The sequence below is a fragment of the Hippoglossus stenolepis genome, chromosome 14 (assembly GCF_022539355.2).
Source record: "Hippoglossus stenolepis isolate QCI-W04-F060 chromosome 14, HSTE1.2, whole genome shotgun sequence".
Classification (NCBI taxonomy): Eukaryota; Metazoa; Chordata; class Actinopteri; order Pleuronectiformes; family Pleuronectidae; genus Hippoglossus; species Hippoglossus stenolepis.
In genome coordinates this window covers 4,225,625-4,244,299 of record NC_061496.1, presented here as the reverse complement: position 1 = coordinate 4,244,299, position 18,675 = coordinate 4,225,625, and the positions used below count along the sequence as shown (strand labels likewise).

General features: G+C 40.0%; 1 protein-coding gene across 1 annotated transcript in view; it reads left to right on the top strand.

The window, feature by feature from the left end:
- The first annotated feature begins 1,745 nt into the window (after window positions 1-1,745).
- LOC118121125 (complement factor H) overlaps window positions 1,746-18,675 on the top strand; it is a 74,088-nt gene continuing 57,158 nt past the window's right edge. The window contains 26 exon segments of the mRNA XM_047342955.1: window positions 1,746-1,953; window positions 2,054-2,248; window positions 2,397-2,502; window positions 2,578-2,654; window positions 2,765-2,947; window positions 3,968-4,150; window positions 4,277-4,480; window positions 4,579-4,758; window positions 5,334-5,498; window positions 5,633-5,800; window positions 6,310-6,468; window positions 7,081-7,269; window positions 7,355-7,540; window positions 8,533-8,715; window positions 9,737-9,919; window positions 10,046-10,249; window positions 10,348-10,527; window positions 12,567-12,716; window positions 12,939-13,118; window positions 13,818-13,923; window positions 14,042-14,118; window positions 14,565-14,750; window positions 14,871-15,059; window positions 15,266-15,451; window positions 15,918-16,097; window positions 16,555-16,743. Of these exon segments, the coding sequence (XP_047198911.1) occupies window positions 1,884-1,953; window positions 2,054-2,248; window positions 2,397-2,502; window positions 2,578-2,654; window positions 2,765-2,947; window positions 3,968-4,150; window positions 4,277-4,480; window positions 4,579-4,758; window positions 5,334-5,498; window positions 5,633-5,800; window positions 6,310-6,468; window positions 7,081-7,269; window positions 7,355-7,540; window positions 8,533-8,715; window positions 9,737-9,919; window positions 10,046-10,249; window positions 10,348-10,527; window positions 12,567-12,716; window positions 12,939-13,118; window positions 13,818-13,923; window positions 14,042-14,118; window positions 14,565-14,750; window positions 14,871-15,059; window positions 15,266-15,451; window positions 15,918-16,097; window positions 16,555-16,743 (4,258 nt within the window). The 5' untranslated portion in view covers window positions 1,746-1,883.

Genomic DNA, 18,675 nt, shown 5'->3' with positions numbered 1-18,675 from the left:
TATATATATATAACTAACATATATTGTGTACAAATATGGGACATATACACCTTTACAAACTGACAATAAATAATCAGATGCTACTGTACACAAAAATCATGGCAACAATTATTTTAAAGTAAATCTTCTTTCTTCCTTTTTGACATTTTGAAAACATATAATCACCCACCTGATCTTAATTAACATGAATAACAAAGCAAAATGATTCTACATTTTTATTGTCCTCATAATTATATCATTATTATTATTATTTCGGTCAATTGAACGAATTTATTATCTAATTAGACAAAGTAAATGGAAAAAAGAAAGAATTGTAGATTTTGTAAATTCAAACTTATTCACAGGATAAAGGCCAAGTGTTAGTTGTGGTGTGTGAATTGACTTGAACCTAATTCATTGTGTGTCACACGACACAAACTAGTTCTTATAGATTCACACACACAGTTTCTACCAGGTGGCGACTGTGTAGCTAACGTTAGCTCGTAACATGTCAGAGTGAAGAGGAACAGATCTGAGGATCAGTAAAATGGAAGATGGCCGACATGAGTCTCTCTCTCTCTCTCTCTCTCTGTCCGCACACACTTGTGCAAACATTAACCTTTTAACTGACTTTTATCTTTGCACCTTTTCTATTTATTTTATCAACCAGACTTGTTGCTTTATTGGAAGGTCGTTTATTAAATTGGCCAAAAACATTTCATAAAAATAAAACAATATGCCTCAAAGTCCAGGCTAATTGTACTTTGAGCAATTAGCTCCAAGTATAGAAATGTATATAAAGATGCTTGTGATGCTGCCCTGACCTCCTGTAGTAAATTATATTTCATTAGACAATACAGATGTTTGGTTAGAAACCAACTTAAAACCCCTGAGAGTGGTTAATAAGAACTTTTAGGAATTTATAGGGAGGGTTTCTGTGGTTTCTGTCACAAATAGATAACAAATGTTGCGAGGAATGAGTTTGTACAACATGTTGTCAGCGACACACGCTGAAAACAAAATGTCCAAACAGCGTCTGTCCAACAGATGAATAACATGAAGACGCATTGAGAAATGAAGGAGAGTCCTGCATTGCTTAACTGTGCTGAACTGTCCAAACTGAGGCAGCAGCTGCAATATTTGTCCCTCTCAGTTTTTTGGCAGATGTTTCCACCGACACAAGGCCAACAACACATTTGTATAAACTGAATCTGAGGAAATGAAGTTTATTTTCAGATTTTCTGACAGAACGATCGTACTTTTGATCGAGTGTTGCGCTGAAAAGCTGCTTTGCCTATTTTTATTTTTTATTTCATATTTACTTTAGATTGGCTGAGTCTGAGCTGACTTGCTGAAATGCAGCGTATTTTGTTTACTCAATTGATTCAAGCTAATGATTCACAGGGGAGAGAAAACAAACTTTTACGGGAATAATTTGTTTACACTGGATGTTAAACAAGAAAGATTACGACAAATAGAATTACATTACTTCATCAATCATGTTATTTTTTTCCTTTAGTGAATTTCTGACTCATTTAAAACATTCTACAATATAAATCGTATGCTGTATATGTACAGAGCCATATTATTAGGAACATATCCTGGAATGTCATGTGAGGCCGCTGCTGTGTGTGTGTGTGTGTGTGTGTGTGTGTGTGTGTGTGTGTGTGTGTGTGTGTGTGTGTGTGTGTGTGTGTGTGTGTGTGTGTGTGTGTGTGTGTGTGTGTGTGTGTACACTTCCTCTGTTTTCTTTTCCCCCGTGAGCCTGAGTTTATATTTGGAGGCAGGATCAGACTTGTGTAAATCATTGAGCAGCCTCTTTTTGCACAGTTCCTTCTGTGTATTATAGTGTTGCAGTCTCCAGTTTCTTCTTCTGTTTGGCAGTTCAGGGTAATGAGGATAAAATGCACGTAATAACCAGAAGCTGTGTCCTATTTTTCTGGATGCACACGCTGACCTTCGTCAAAAGTCAAGGTAAGACCAAGGATTTCTTGATTATTGATTATTCAAGTAATTCCTTGATTTTATCGATGCTGAACACGGAAATTGTACAACTGTGTATTTCTCTCTATGGAACCTCTCCCAGATTGTACACTTAGAGATTTTCGAAATGGGCCCTTGTTTGATTCCAATTTCGACACAACTGGTCTGGAGGCCAGTTACATCGGCGGGAGACAAATAAGAGTGACCTGCAATATTGGTTACAGTGGTTTTTTCAAACTGCTCTGTGTCGAGGGTAAATGGCAGTCGAGAGGCACGAAATGTCAACGTAAGTTATAAACTTTTACCAAACTAAGTATTTCAGTTTATTCTGTTTGATTTACATATCGGAATTTAGAGTACGTTTCATACATGAAAGGATTTTTTCTCGTTAGTGCAGAGTCGCTGATTTTCTCTCTCATTCGTAATTTTTCAAGCGAGGTCATGCGGTCATCCCGGTGACACCCCGTTTGCCGATTTTCAACTGGCGGTAGGAGATGATTTCGTCTTTGGATCACAAGTTCTATACACCTGCCAAAAGGGGTATGGAAATATTTACAGTCATAAACTCATGTTGTGTTTTTCAGTACTATTTATTATCCATTTTCTACGCCGTAGTTATCAAATGGTCAGTCGGACTAGCCACCGGCGTTGCTTGGCACAAGGCTGGGATGGCGTTGTACCTACGTGTGAAGGTGAGAGCTGAGGAATCTGACTGTTTATTTCTCTGTAGTTCACCGCTTACCTCCATTTCAAAGGTTTTCCACTCATCCGATGTATTTCTCTATCGTGTTTTCCCTTCCAGCCCAACAGTGCCCAGTGATCCACGTGAGCAACAACGTGCAGGTGATCGGGGACCCGGAGGAAGCAAACTTTGGCAACGTTGTTCGATTCAGCTGCAAGTCCAACTCGGAGATCCTGAGTGGGTCACAAGAGATCTACTGTAATGAAAACGGAGAGTGGAGCGGAGAAGCTCCGACATGTAAAGGTGAGAGAGAAACGCACACATGCATGAGCCACGACTAATCCACCGGTAACCACCTGCTGGCCGCCGTGTGGCAACCGTAACAACCCACAGGAACCAGTGAGAGATCATCCAGTTAGAGTCGGCAGTCACAACACAGCGTGTTGAATTCTTTTCTTTCCGGAGCCGAAACCAAGAATCTCCAGTTTGCTGCAGATGCTGTGATGGTTTTTCTTGGTTGTCAATTTAAGGCTAAAGTGCAAAGAGAGTGAAAAGATAACAGCTATAAACTTAACAGATCACAGAACTGGTTAAGAATGATTGGACTTAGAAATCAATCTCGAAGGAATAGTTTGACATTTGAGTTCAACTTCTTGATAAGAATTAGTTCAGAAGAACAAATCTCACGTCTGCTCTTTAAGTTACAGCGAGTTACAGTTAGCTTAGCTTAGCATAAAGACTGGAAACCGCAACATTTTCTCAAAAACGATTCATGAATCTTGATTTTTAAATCAGTGCGTGTGATTTGGTGCAGATACAAATAAAATTCTGGATATAGTGAATTTAAAAGTGGTTTTATAAGGGGATTGTTGGAGGTATGAGCTCTACGGACCATTCTAGTTTTTATTGTGAGGAAATCACAGCATTTAATAGTTAAATACACAATTTTACACCATGCAAACTCTACACTACTTCTGTTTTCACCTATTTCTATAGGTACTCATTTCAGACTCACTCAGGCCAGAGGTTACCATTGACTCAATCTCTGTGCCCGACGACGTCAACAATATTCGGACCAACAAACAATATTTTGGGGTCCGGAGAATTTCTTTTATCATAAGTCAAATGTTTCTCTGCCCAAAATACAAACAGTGATACTTTTTCTAGGTGTTTTAGACCCAGGCGACATTTTGGTTAATCTCTATCAACAGCTTTGTGCATATGAATGCAGACACATTTTTAAAAAGCAGATAGCCGATGCATTGTGGTCACAATTTGATTTGGCTTTTCTGTGAGCAAATGTTGTGTGTTATTCTTCAACAGCGATAAATTGTCCGGTACCTGTGATTGAAAATGGCAGAGTGCGTGGAGACATCCAAGAGTACAAGGAAGATGACTTATTGCATTTCCAGTGCAATCCTGGATTCCAGCCCACTGAAGACAGACCCTCAAGATGCACAAAACTCGGGTTAAGAGCCGAGTGGAGCCCCACTCCTGCATGTGAACGTAAGTATGAAGTCAACGACCCAAATGTGTCATGTCAGCACCCTTACAGGTGAAGACTGGTGCTGTAGGGATGCATGGACGTCATGGTTACAGCAAACTAACCAGAACATGTACTTCATCTCCCAACAAACGCAGCGATAACATGCAAACTGCAACTGCCGTCACTCCATGGAACCGAGTATCACCCTTCTTACAAAAGCGTGTTTTCACCTGGGGACAGAGTCACAGTGACATGTGGACAGAGACACTGGATTTCTGACCAACTGCAGAGATCAGCAGTGGTCTCATGCCAAAATGATGGACAGTGGTCTCTCAGACCCATATGCCAAGGTATGGAACAACGTGGCCTCTCGACTAACTCACCGGAGATAATGATTCTGAGTGTTATATCGATCACCTGAGATGAACCAGTCCCTCTCTTTTTCTAGAGGTTACATGCAGCAATCGACGAGATCCGCTCGTGGATAGGTGGGACAACTACTGGAGACAACAGAAGAAATTGGGGGATGAGGTTGGATATCGGTGCACAACAGGCTACAAGAGAACGGGTGGTGCCACCAGGGCCACGTGCAACAGAGCGGGCTGGACACCAAATCCATTTTGTGAAGGTATCATCAAGTTAAACTTCTGCAAATGTCAATTTAATTATTTTTTACTGAATGTGTTCACGGCTGTTTTCCAGAACAAAGTCAACAAAAGGAAGAAACGAATGTGTTATAGTTTGAATATTTGCAACAGTAGATATTTGCCTTGTAAACCCTGCATCTTACTCCACGATCCCAAAGTGCCTGCAACGTAAATACAGGAATAACTGTTGGTCATCAAACTCATATCAGCCACTTTATTCATCAGTAATCTACCAACCAGAGACCCAGGAATCTTATTTCAATTAGAAACTGTATTTAAACTGTAGGATCCAGGGTCTAAGTTCAGTTTCTCAGCTGCACAAAGGAGTGAAGGGAAAGAAATGACTTTTCAATGTTAATCAACATCTACAGAGACTGAAACATGACCAAAATAAAACATAACTTCATTTATGTAATTTCAACATTACAGGCACATTCTTTATATCATAATTAGGAAGTAGCTTCCTTGAAGGAGTGATTTTCATACGACTGACGGTAACACAGCCAACGTGGACAACAATGTACATATCATGGATTTTTCACTCTTACTTTCTCAGCTATCACATGTGACAGACATGATGTCGCGAATGCAGATATTATCGACCCTCAAGACAAATACAAGATCAATGATCGAGCCAATTATGTCTGCAAGGACGGTTACGAAGGAGAGTTTTATCTCACCTGTGGAGAAAATGGTTGGAGCGGATCCTCACGATGTAGAGGTGAGGAAATACACAACACATTTAGTGTTTCTTTTTGTCTGCTTTTCCCTTTGAATACTATTTTCATGTTTTACACACATGCATTTAGGATAATATCCACAAATTAACATCTCGGCAAAATTAATTTCTTGCAGAGAAAAAGTGTAAAAAACAAGACATCAGAGAAGCAGACATTATCCACAATGAGAGGGAAAGTTACAGCCACGGTGAAAGAGTCCAGTACGGCTGCAGGAAAGATGTCGAGATAAGTTTCACTATCGTCTGTGACAAAGGTGTTTGGACCGGGATTCAGAGCTGCCCAGGTGAGACCATACGACTCGACGGTCACGCAGGAGAGGGCATTTTTTTTATTTCATTTTCTTTTAAATGTCATTTTAACATCTTCTTATATTACTGAGAAGCTGTTCTTTAATATGATTCACATTTTAACATGTTTTATTTGTATCTATATTGTATGTGAAGCACTTTGCGCTGCAGCTCTTGTATGAAAAGTGCTAAAAAAGTGTTATTATTTTTATTATTATTATTATATATGCTCGAGTTGAGTATCCTCACTCTAATTCAGTGCAAGGTTTGACCTGCTGGTGGCGCTGCAGCAAAACTCACCACAGACATAGGGACTATTCTTCCGAGCTCCTGTCAAATAACAGAGAAAATCTATCTCGTAGTTTCTCAAATAGTTTCATGTGCAACAAAGTGACCAACACTGTCCTCCCTTGAGCCACAAACCACTGGGACCACTGGAACCACTGGAACCACTGGAACCACTGGGTGTTGTTTCTTTTGATTGATTCTGTCTGTTTTCTCACAGATTGTCCGAAAGCTGAAGTTCCTCATGGATTTGTTGCCGGTCCGTACGGTGACAAACTGTACTACACCTGTGATGAAGGTTATAAGCTTCTCACCAACGGCTGGTGGGCTGAGGCTGAGTGTCATGGTGGCCTGTGGTCTGGACTTGATCTATGCATCGGTAATACACACAATGTCTTGTTATAACCAGCTTAAAGCAAAGTACAAGCAGTTTAGCAGTTTTCATGTACAGCTGGACGGTTTATATTCCTTAACCAGAAGTTGAATTTAACATTTCTAAAGTTTCAGTTCTGACTATCGGAGATAAATGCTGGTTTTTAATTACTTCTATGTCTTTGCTAGGGTTGATTCTGGCAGTTTGAGCCAAGCACCCGCTCAACAAAGTTATAAAATGCAAGAATGAGCAGTCAACCGACCATCAAAACTATTAAAAAGTTGGTGTTTTAGGACAAAATGATGGTATAATGTTAGTTTGTGGCAACAAAACAACCACAATCCAACATTTTCTGTAGAAAACATTGGAGTTTCTCTCTCGTCAATAAGAATGTCTGATTTTGTCAAGTCTTCAAATTCTTGCAAAACACTCCACAGAGAAGGACCCCGAGGCGAACCGGGATTCAAACCGGTGACTTTGAGACGGTGCACACTACCGCACCCCCATGGGACGCCTAATTCTTACAAGCGCTGATGCAAAATAACTGTGAACATAGACAAATAACTATTATTACTTACTAACAACATACAAACCTGATTGTTATGGTGTCGCCTCCAGAGAACAACACATGTGGAGAAGTGCCTGTGATCTCTAACGGGGAGGTGGGGTCTCTAAATAGTCATCATGCAGACGGCCAAAGTGTCACGATTACTTGTAAGAAGGGATTCACCGGCCAGGTGGAGAGCTTCACCTGTCACGATGGAGAATGGAATTCAGAAGGACTGTCACTCACAACAATCTGTGCACGTGAGTCCACTGCTGTCTTATCAGATGTAAGCACTTGTAGTAGGAACATCATTTGTAACTGTGCATGTTATCTTGTCTCTTTCAGCTGATGCCGAGCTCTGCAGCCCTCCACCGAAGGTTCAAAACGCTGTTGTTGTGGGTTTGTATCAGAGGAAGTTCTTGTCCGGCTCTGAAGTGACGTATCAGTGCCGGGACAATTACCAGATGGAGGGAGACGCCGCGATTAGATGCAACGATGGGAATTGGGAGATGCACAACATCACGTGTGCACGTACGTATCTTTAATCTTTAATTCCACATAAAGCTTCAAATCTGACATTACAACATTTTGAATCTTTATCGCAGGGCCACACAAACATATTTGTCATATTAAACAAGTACTAATACAGTTGCCACAATTCCACTAGTTTGTCCTTTTCTTCTGTCCATCGGGTACGAGAGACAAGGTCACTGCCCACTCGCCCAATCGCTGTCTCTGCAAGAGTGCATTATAAAATGATGCATAAGCTAATGAAACCTTTAGTTTTGGGAACATTTCAAAATGTCTCTATTGTGTTGTACAAAGTTAAAATAGTTTCGGTTCAGACGCAGTCGGGAAAATGTTTTTAAAGTGCGTCATGTCTAAAATGACGCAGGAAAAAAGATGTGACGAGCATTTTCTTCAAATGAAAAAGATCCTTTGTGAAAATATGAAATGTGACATAAATTGATATAAAACTTGAATCAGTCTGAATCTGACGTCTGAAGAGGAAATAGGACATTTTGACTTAATTTAGACAAAATAAAGCGTTGTAAAACTTACTTAACTTACTTCAAAAATATAACGTGTCTTGTTAATTTCAACCTCAAATTGTTACATAGAAGTGGATGCATGATTTACTCTGTGCTGCGGTGTGATAGTAAACACAGAAATCTTCTTCCACAGCTGTTCCAGAGCAGTGAGCCTGATTTTCTGCGTTGTCCAAAGAAGTGTCAATTTTAGGCTAAAGTGCAAAGAGAGTGAAAAAATAACAGATATAAACTTAAACTTAACAGATCACAGACCTGGTTAAGAATGATTGGACTTAGAAATCAATCTCGAAGGAACCAGGAAGCAGTGAGAGATCATCCAGTTAGAGTGTGTGTGTGATTTGGTGTACAAATAAAAATCTGGATATAGTGAATTTAAAAGTGGTTAAATTAGGGGATTAGGGGAGCGCTTACCTCCATTTCAAAGGTTTTCCACTCATCCGATGTATTTCTCTATCCTGTTTTCCCTTCCAGCCCAACAGTGCCCAGTGATCCACGTGAGCAACAACGTGCAGGTGATCGGGGACCCGGAGGAAGCAAACGTTGGCAACGTTGTTCGATTCAGCTGCAAGTCCAACTCGGAGATCCTGAGTGGGTCACAAGAGATCTACTGTAATGAAAAGGGAGAGTGGAGCGGAGAAGCTCCGACATGTAAAGGTGAGAGAGAAACGCACACATGCATGAGCCACGACTAATCCACCGGTAACCACCTGCTGGCCGCCGTGTGGAAACCGTAACAACCCACAGGAACCAGTGAGAGATCATCCAGTTAGAGTCGGCAGTCACAACACAGCGTGTTGAATTATTTGTCTTTCCGGAGCCGAAACCAAGAATCTCCAGTTTGCTGCAGATGCTGTGATGGTTTTTCTTGGTTGTCAATTTAAGGCTAAAGTGCAAAGAGAGTGAAAAGATAACAGCTATAAACTTAACAGATCACAGAACTGGTTAAGAATGATTGGACTTAGAAATCAATCTCGAAGGAATAGTTTGACATTTGAGTTCAACTTCTTGATAAGAATTAGTTCAGAAGAACAAATCTCACGTCTGCTCTTTAAGTTACAGCGAGTTACAGTTAGCTTAGCTTAGCATAAAGACTGGAAACTGCACCATTTTCTCAAAAACGATTCATGAATCTTGATTTTTAAATCAGTGCGTGTGATTTGGTGCAGATACAAATAAAATTCTGGATATAGTGAATTTAAAAGTGGTTTTATAAGGGGATTGTTGGAGGTATGAGCTCTACGGACCATTCTAGTTTTTATTGTGAGGAAATCACAGCATTTAATAGTTAAATACACAACTTTACACCATGCAAACTCTACACTACGTCTGTTTTCACCTATTTCTATAGGTACTCATTTCAGACTCACTCAGGCCAGAGGTTACCATTGACTCAATCTCTGTGCCCGACGACGTCAACAATATTCGGACCAACAAACAATATTTTGGCGTCCGGAGAATTTCTTTTATCATAAGTCAAATGTTTCTCTGCCCAAAATACAAACAGTGATACTTTTTCTAGGTGTTTTAGACCCAGGCGACATTTTGGTTAATCTCTATCAACAGCTTTGTGCATATGAATGCAGACACATTTTTAAAAAGCAGATAGCCGATGCATTGTGGTCACAATTTGATTTGGCTTTTCTGTGAGCAAATGTTGTGTGTTATTCTTCAACAGGGAAAGGTTGTCTGGTACCTGTGATTGAAAATGGCAGAGTGCCTGGAGACATCCAAGAGTACAAGGAAGATGACATCCTGCCTTTCCAGTGCAATCCTGGATTCCAGCCCACTGAAGACAGACCCTCAAAGTGCACAAAACTCGGGTTAAGAGCCGAGTGGAGCCCCACTCCTGCATGTGAACGTAAGTATGAAGTCAACGACCCAAATGTGTCATGTCAGCACCCTTACAGGTGAAGACTGGTGCTGTAGGGATGCATGGACGTCATGGTTACAGCAAACTAACCAGAACATGTACTTCATCTCCCAGCAAACGCAGCGATAACATGCAAACTGCAACTGCCGTCACTCGATGGAACCGAGTATCACCCTTCTGACAAAAACGTGTTTTCACCTGGGGACAGAGTCACAGTGACATGTGGACAGAGACACTGGATTTCTGACCCCCTGCGAACATCAGCAGTGGTCTCATGCCAAAATGATGGACAGTGGTCTCTCAGCCCCATATGCCAAGGTATGGAACAACGTGGCCTCTCGACTAACTCACCGGAGATAATGATTCTGAGTGTTATATCGATCACCTGAGATGAACCAGTCCCTCTCTTTTTCTAGAGGTTACATGCAGCAATCGACGAGATCCGCTCGTGGATTGGTGGGACAACAACTCTGGACAACAGATGAAATTGGGGGATGAGGTTAGATATCAGTGCAAAAGAGGCTACAAGAGAACGGGTGGTGCCACCAGGGCCACGTGCACCAGAGAGGGCTGGAAACCAGATCCATTGTGTCAAGGTATCATCAAGTTAAACTTCTGCAAATGTCAATTTAATTATTTTTTACTGAATGTGTTCAGGGAGATTTTGGTGAAGTCAGGATTTATATGTTTAACTCTAACGGCTGTTTTCCAGAACAAAGTCAATGAAAGGAAGAAACGAATGAAAATATTTTCGTTTGTTATAGTTTGAATCTTTGCAACAGTAGATATTTGCCTTGTAAACCCTGCATCTTACTCCACGATCCCAAAGTGCCTGCAACATAAATACAGGAATAACTGTTGGTCATCAAACTCATATCAGCCACTTTATTCATCAGTAATCTACCAACCAGAGAAACCGGAATCTTATTTCAATTAGAAACTGTATTTAAACTGTAGGATCCAGGATGTCTAAAATGACCCAGGAAAAATGGTGTGATGAGCATTTTCTTTAAAGAGGAGATATGACAGTTTGACTTAATCTAGACAAAATAAAGTGTTGTAAAACTTGTCAAAAATATAACATAGAAATCTTCTTCCACAGCTGTTCCAGACCAGTGATCCTGATTTTCAACGTCGTTCAAAGAAGTGAAAAGAATAATTCATTAAAATTTGTTGTTTGATCAGATTAAGGAGAAAGAAAACCACGTTTTGTTTTTCATACCAACGTCATGAGATCCTGCTACATGCAACCGCTGGAGTGTCCATGTGTCCCACTGGGAATGTGCCATAATGTGATCTGATGTCGTGAAGCTTGTGTTGAATAAAAGAGGTGAATTTTAAGAATTAAGGATTTGTTTGGTGGTTTAATTATTTCAGTATGGAAAGTGTGTGTGTGTGTGTGTGTGTGTGTGTGTGTGTGTGTGTGTGTGTGTGTATGAAGTATGAATAAAAACAAAGTGATGAAATGATCAAATCAAAATCTTTGCAAGAATTCTTTTTGTATAAAAGATACAAAATAATGATAATGAGAGAGAATCAGATGGAATTCATCGCGAGATGAAAATGGACTTAAAATGAATGATTAACAATTAGGAAGTTAAATTATTGACAGTGGGAGGAAGTGGGACTGAGAGTGTGTGTCTGTCAACAGGGTTTTTTTAACAGGTTTCATCTCGGCAGAAAATAACAATCTTGCAAATTTCAAAAACAGGAAAAAGGAAAATCACAAAAGTAAATTACAGAACACGCACAACACAAAATGTCCAGAGGATTTTATTTTATTTGTTTTGCTTCTACACAAACTGTGGTAATAAAAACTAAAGGGGGGAGAACTGACTGTAGGGATTTTAAGGTTCATTCTAGGTGAAGGATACAACAACAAGAAAAACCATAATAATAATAAAAGTTAAATTAAAAGATAAAACTGAATAATTAAGGGGAGACAACAAAAAAACAATTAAAAGCGATTAAACAGCGTTAGAGCACAAATATCAGAATACAAATGTTACAGAGGAGAAAACTGTTTAAATAAAACATGTTAAAAGTTGAATCCAGTCGGTAACTTTCAAAGCTAGATCAACATTAAACAGTGAATTCAGACCCGAGCTCCTCGTGTTGCCAGCTCAAGTTAAATGCACTTGGGTGAAGGTCATGAAAATAATAAAATCAATTCATTCTAACATCTAACATTCATCAGAGGCCAATGAAGAGAAGCTGAAACTGCAGTCACATGTTCTCTGAATGTGTGAATGTAGGTCGACACAAAGTCCTGGATTAACGAAGATTAAACAACACTCACACGTGGTTTCCAGAAAATCTCATTTATATTTGATTTATTAATCAATCAAGTGTAAATAAACAGTTCACTGGCTGATAACAATGGACTTTGCACCGTGGAATCAATGCTATTGCCACATTGAGTGCAACGTGTTTTTAGACACAATCCTATCAGACATTAAACTTTAAAGTCTTTATTGAATGGGATTGTTTAACGTGACGTTTATCAAAACCCCCGTGGAACAAAAAGCGACAAATTTAATTTGATTAATCATGAATATTTCACAACTTAACTCTGATTTCGCGTCATGTTGTGCTCATGCTGCCTCGCTCCCTCTGGGCAGTCCCATGCCGTGACCCCCTGTGCTCCCTCAGGAGACACACACACACAAATTCAGCTCAGAAAACAGCTGGACTCGGCACAGCCGCACCACTGAAATGCGACTGTCTCTAATTCTTGTGCTGCTCCAGTTGTGGGGCAACGTGGAGGTTTCTCTGTCACAGAATGGTAAGTCGGACTTTTTCTAAATACTGAGGTGTCGTGGTTTGAATTTGTATTCGCACGAGGAGCCGAGAAGCAATGAGAGAATTCATAATTTTTATTAAAAATTGCCCATTTGTTTTCCACTCACATATCACTTCTTCTGTACGCGTGTTTAGAAAAGACTTTGAATACTGGGATCTGTACACGTTTCTTCCTCACCCGTGTTGTCATGTCCTTGTCTGTCAGCATGTCCCGAGCCCCCAGTCGTTCCTCACGCCAGCGCCACAGACGAGACCAAAAGAGCCGAGTACCTACAAGGACACGTGATCCATTTCACATGTGAAACTGGTTATATATCAGGTCCAACCATCAGATATATGTGCTCGAGCGACGGCTGGATAGCCATTCACGAGGGACCATGCTACTGTGAGTTCACTCAATTTCTCTCCTTCTGCATTTCGTTGCAACACACGAGATCCATCGATTTCTGTTCGGAGGGAAACATGAAAGAGATTCAAAGAGACGTTTGTCGGATCTGAAATACATTTGTCTCATTTAACCAAAACAAATGTGACGTAAGATTCTGATTATTGTTCTTCTCCAACAACACAACAGACCAGGAACACGGCTGCTGCACAAAATAAATGTTTTTATCACGACGAGTCGGAACAAAATCACGTCACTGTCACTTGACCCCAAAAAAAGAAAAAAATATTTTAGGAACCAGTTGGTTAATAAATAATGTTTTAATCCGCTGACTGGGGTTTAGGAGGTAGAGAGGGCCGTCCACCAAACAGAGGGTCGGTGGTTTGATCCCCAGCTCTTCCACCAAATGGCTCCTGACAACCGTCTGGAGCATTGTTGCAGATGATGTTTGAGTTTCTTTATTGTGCACTTGCAGGATTAAGTTTCAAGCACTTTAGTTAGTATTTCATGTGTAAAATGAACAAGTTGCTGTCTCCTTGCCAAAGAGTTATTTGGTTCCTGCCCTTGTTTGACGTAGGTCATGAGTGTGACAGGGTGGAGAGAGTTGTGTACTCTCTGTGCTTTGTGTGAATGTGTGCGTGAATATGACTTATTCTGTGTAAACTGGTCGATACAGTTCTTCATTTTTCTTTTTTCCAGTGAAGCCATGTCAACTTCCTGACGACACTCCCAACGGCTACTATCAGATTACCCACGGCGACGAATTTGTTTTCGGAGCAACCATCAAATACTTCTGCAATGAAGGGTGGGCGGACGTGGAATGATGTCGACACGGCTCAGTCCTTTTTATATTTGTCTGATGGATGAGGTTGTTTTCCTTTTTCCCCTGAAAGCAGAAAGCGTCTCCTCTGTGTGTGTTGCAGGTATCAAATGGTGAGCAAGGTGGACACGCGCACCTGTTATCTGGACAAATGGACCAATCATGTGCCAGTATGTGATCGTAAGTCCAACGTTTGTCGTCGTGCAGGAGAAATATTTGTTGGAAAATGTAAACATGCAACAGCAGACTTTTTACTTATGGTTCTTGTTCTGGAACGACTGCTTTAAAAATGGAAAACTTAACATTACGTAGACGATAAGTATGAACACATCCAATCATCACGATGTGCTACAAAACCTTGGAGACGTGGGTTTGAATCCTGCCGTTGACTTTCTTTGATTTCCCTCAGGATCAGTTAAGTATCTGTCTATTGGTGTGTGGAAGCTTAAGTTTGACTAAATCTGTATCATACATTTTGTTCAGCACCTATTTTGTTGTGTTTTGGTCCCAACTCCAACTGCTTTTCTTATTGATAAAAGCAGCTCTTTTCATTTCTCCATCCCGTTGTTGCCTCCCTGAGCGTTTCCTCTCCTCTGGGACCTGACTGACTGTTTGTGTTTACTCAGCTCTGAGCTGTGAGCCCCCTGCGGATGGAGAGATCACAGTCATAGGTTTACCAGAGAACGACGGTCCCATACTTCCTGACCGCTTCCTCAAAATTAGCTGCAACAGTGGGAAATATCTGAACGGCAGCGCGATGCTGATATGTGGGAAAGACGGACAGTGGAATCATCCGGTCCCCACTTGTGAAGGTTAAACTTCTTTTAAACTAACCCTAAAAAATTCATTATACTGTACAAAATATTTATGATTTATGATTTATGAAGCTTGGAGAAATTTCAACTTTGTAAAATCTCTTTCACTCTTTTCAGACATCACTTGTGAAGTCGGAGAGATGCATCCTAGTCTCAGGGCATATGGATTATCACCAGGAAATAAAACACTGAAGATTGGACATAAGTTAAAATTTCACTGTGACGATGAGTACATTCTGGAAGGTTCTGGACAAATCGAGTGTTTAGAGACTGGGCAGTGGAGCGCCCCCTTTCCAACTTGCTCTGGTACGTCCTCTCTCACTGGAGGATCATTAATAAACATCTAGATTTAAACTTTACTGAATAGTTCCATAATATTTCTATACAGAGGTAACATTTCAATGATTTTCAACACATGGGCTCATGAAACCCAAAACCTCAAGTCCAATCTCCGAGTGTTAATGCTGCATTTTAACCAACTGATAACACTTTAATTCCTTTCTCCAAATCAGACACATGTAAATTCACAGGAGCCCCACTGAACGTGAACGTCCACGTCCACATTCCAGGCAATCTACTAACACCAGGACAAAAGTTGATGTTTTCTTGCCGCCTGCGTGGTCACACTCTTCGGGGCAAATCAGAAGTTGAATGTTTGGCAAATGGACGGTGGAGTGATCACTTTCCAACATGTGGAGGTGAGCTCAGTCACTTCTGTCTGTTCTCTTGCTACTTATTCAGGGAAATGATGGGGATTCATCCTGAAGCGATTCTGTCAGGATCCAGTGGTTTGTTACGTCAAAGTTAACCCAGATGTTTATTTGTGAGACAGATCTCAAACGTGACCTTAATCATTACTTCCACTAAGGAGATCATGTTTTCGTTTTGTTTCCCTGTTGAGTTAGTTTGCAGGATTACGCAAAAACTACTGAACAGATTTTGTGCGTAACTCGGTGGAAGGAAAATTTTGGTGTGGATCAGAACAGTTGGGCTGATCCAGGAATTTTCTACTTTCTCTGCAGCATCTCCCACAGAATTCATTCAATCGAGGGCAGTAGCTGCTAGTAGTTGCTTTTATTGCCTCAAAGACAGTTGTAAAATGTCTTAATATTAAAAGTGTAACAACCAAACGTGTTCTCTCTGTCATGTGCCACACTCCCTCAGCTCCTCTGGATTGTGAGCAACCACCGCCTCTTGCAAATGGAGACACCAAGAACTCTATGAAGTTCAGCTACAGACAGAATGAAAGGGTTGAATACATCTGTCAGAATTACTACATCATGCAGGGAGGACCCTTGAAAACGTGCAACAACGGTGAATGGACCGGAGAGATAATATGCCTCAGTAAGTCACAACCACATCTTTTACAGGTAGCACTAGTTTTAATTTCCAGTGTTTGGATGACTGCTGCACAGCAAATCTACGGGAGAGGCAGTGAACTCAAAACACAGACAAACTGAAGTTATGTCATAATATTACAAAAAATAAAAACGTCAAATTTATGTTCCAGGAATGAAAATGTAAAGTAATGAGAATAAAGTCATAATCAAAAAGAAAAAGTCATAATATTATGCTTGGAATGAAGGATATATAATCTGATATATAATTTACGCTCTATATGTTGAGTATTGTGATAGAAAATGTTGCTGATTACATGAGGGTCAGTGGATTTGAGTTTCCCACTCTAATTTATTTTCTTGAACTGAGTCCAGCAGTGGTTATATATATATATATATATTGTGTATATATATATATATATATATATATGTGTTTGGAGTCTGATGTGTTTGATCTGTTTCAGAACCCTGCACTGTGGATGAAGAAGCTATGAGGGGACGTAACATTAGGTTCAGATACGGCCGAAAGGATAAACTGTATGCAACCCACAGTGAAGAGATCGAGTTCAGCTGCACCAGAGGAAGAACTGTCGGCTCCTGGGGGATGCGTCATATGTGCCTCGACGGCGTGCTGTACCTGCCCTCGTGCCAATAAAGGCTTTCTAGTCCAATGGATGTGATAAACACTGAGGGGTCATGAATCGGTCCGGTCATAACTACTGGAACTGATGTACGTCATCGTGCTGTGTGTCATTTTAATAAAAACTGTTCTGCCTCAAAATGACAAGAAAGTGTGTTGTAGTATTCCACTTTGACTTTTTATTGCGCTGAGGAAGAAAACACACAATTAACTGCACATTTAACTGTTATCTGTTTCTCTGATCCTCGGGTTATTTTGAAAGTTAAAAACAAGGAAGGAGGGATAACAGTATGGAGGGATCATTGGAAATGGACCAGCGCACAGAAATGGACTTTGGCTGGAAAAGTCTGACACCGTCCTTTATTAGGCCACAGCAGAAAAACCCACTGGGGTAGAAATCGATAGACAAACTGTGGACAGCAAAATACAAACAGGAACGTCCAGTTGTCAAAGAGTATTTATTGGAAACAGACACACAAAGTCCAACCAGACATTTCTCAATGTGAGATTCCCTGAGAAATGAAGACTTTTGGTGTAGATTTGGTTTAAAAGGGGAGAAGGTGACAGCTTAGGTTTTTGCTTCATACTGGAAAAAATACATTAATTACTGTATGTCACGTCCCAGAGAGCAGGTTTTATTTTTGCAAATTAATAAAATTAAGTATATATATATATATATATATATATATATATATATATATTAGATCAAACATGTTGGCATTTGTGTGATATAAACAGTTCAGGATTGTTGCTACACTGAATTTCTGTCAATAAAGAAATCTTAATAGATTTTGTCAAGGTCACTTATTGACTTGAGATTAATGATCTTCTTCTTTGGTTCATGGGGAAAAATGTTGGATCTTAAAATGTCCATGTTTGAAAACAGAAATAATAACACAAACACACAACAACACAGCAAAATGATTAAAGACACACAACAGACAGAAACTTACAGGAATCAATGGCTCTGACTGCGTAGTCCCACACAAACTGATATTACCCATGATCCTCTGCTTCCTGATCCCGAGGAGCTACTGCTGTAACAAATCCACCAAACTCTGTTCAGAACTCTTCGTATTTTAATGGCTTCTTTGAAACATTCTGCATGTTCACACTCACTCAAACATCAAACTCACTTTAATCAAGCTGCTGTTTTAAGTTGCATAGTTTTGCTTTAAATTTTTATCATTGATCTTTAGGCCAAAGTGTCGTATCTCTAAAAGATGAGATAATTTGTGTTTGTTGGTGATATAAACCCTTGTTCAATCAACCTTGGAGACATTATTACTTTGTACATTTTTTCCTCAGATGTTTACATCTATAAACTCACTTTATTTTTATTTTCATCTATGTTACTAGTAGTATGTATCTATGTGTGAATGTATATCTGAATTAATGATCAGTCTTTTAACCCATTTTATCACAACGTGTGTTTTGCTTTGCAGCCAAATTTCTGCCCAGATAAATATCTTCTATTCTATTCTTATAAATATCATCCTGTCATTTCATTCAGAGGAACCAGTGCAATGATGAATAAACCCAACATTTACCACATAGTTTCTATAACTGCATTCAAACGAACTCTGTTTTTTCCAGAGAACCGAACACATCCGAGTGTTGGCTGCATCCGGCTCGTCTGTAATTTCGCATCATCTGAATATTCGGCGCCATCTGTCTTGACGTCTGCTCCGTGCATTCGCCGCCGGTCTCTCTGCCCCAACGATTGACTCCATCAACCAGATTCAAGAAACATTAGCTTCTTCTAACTGGGAATTATTTCTTCATCAGTGTCGAAGATTATATTCAGCTGCATATGGAAATACAACGGTAAAGACTAAACTGTAGTGGTTTAACTTGCTTAGTCAAAGAAAATGTTTGTTACATTATTGAACTACATGCTTTGACTCTACAGTTTATTATCATTATATCTATTCTGTTTTGTCTC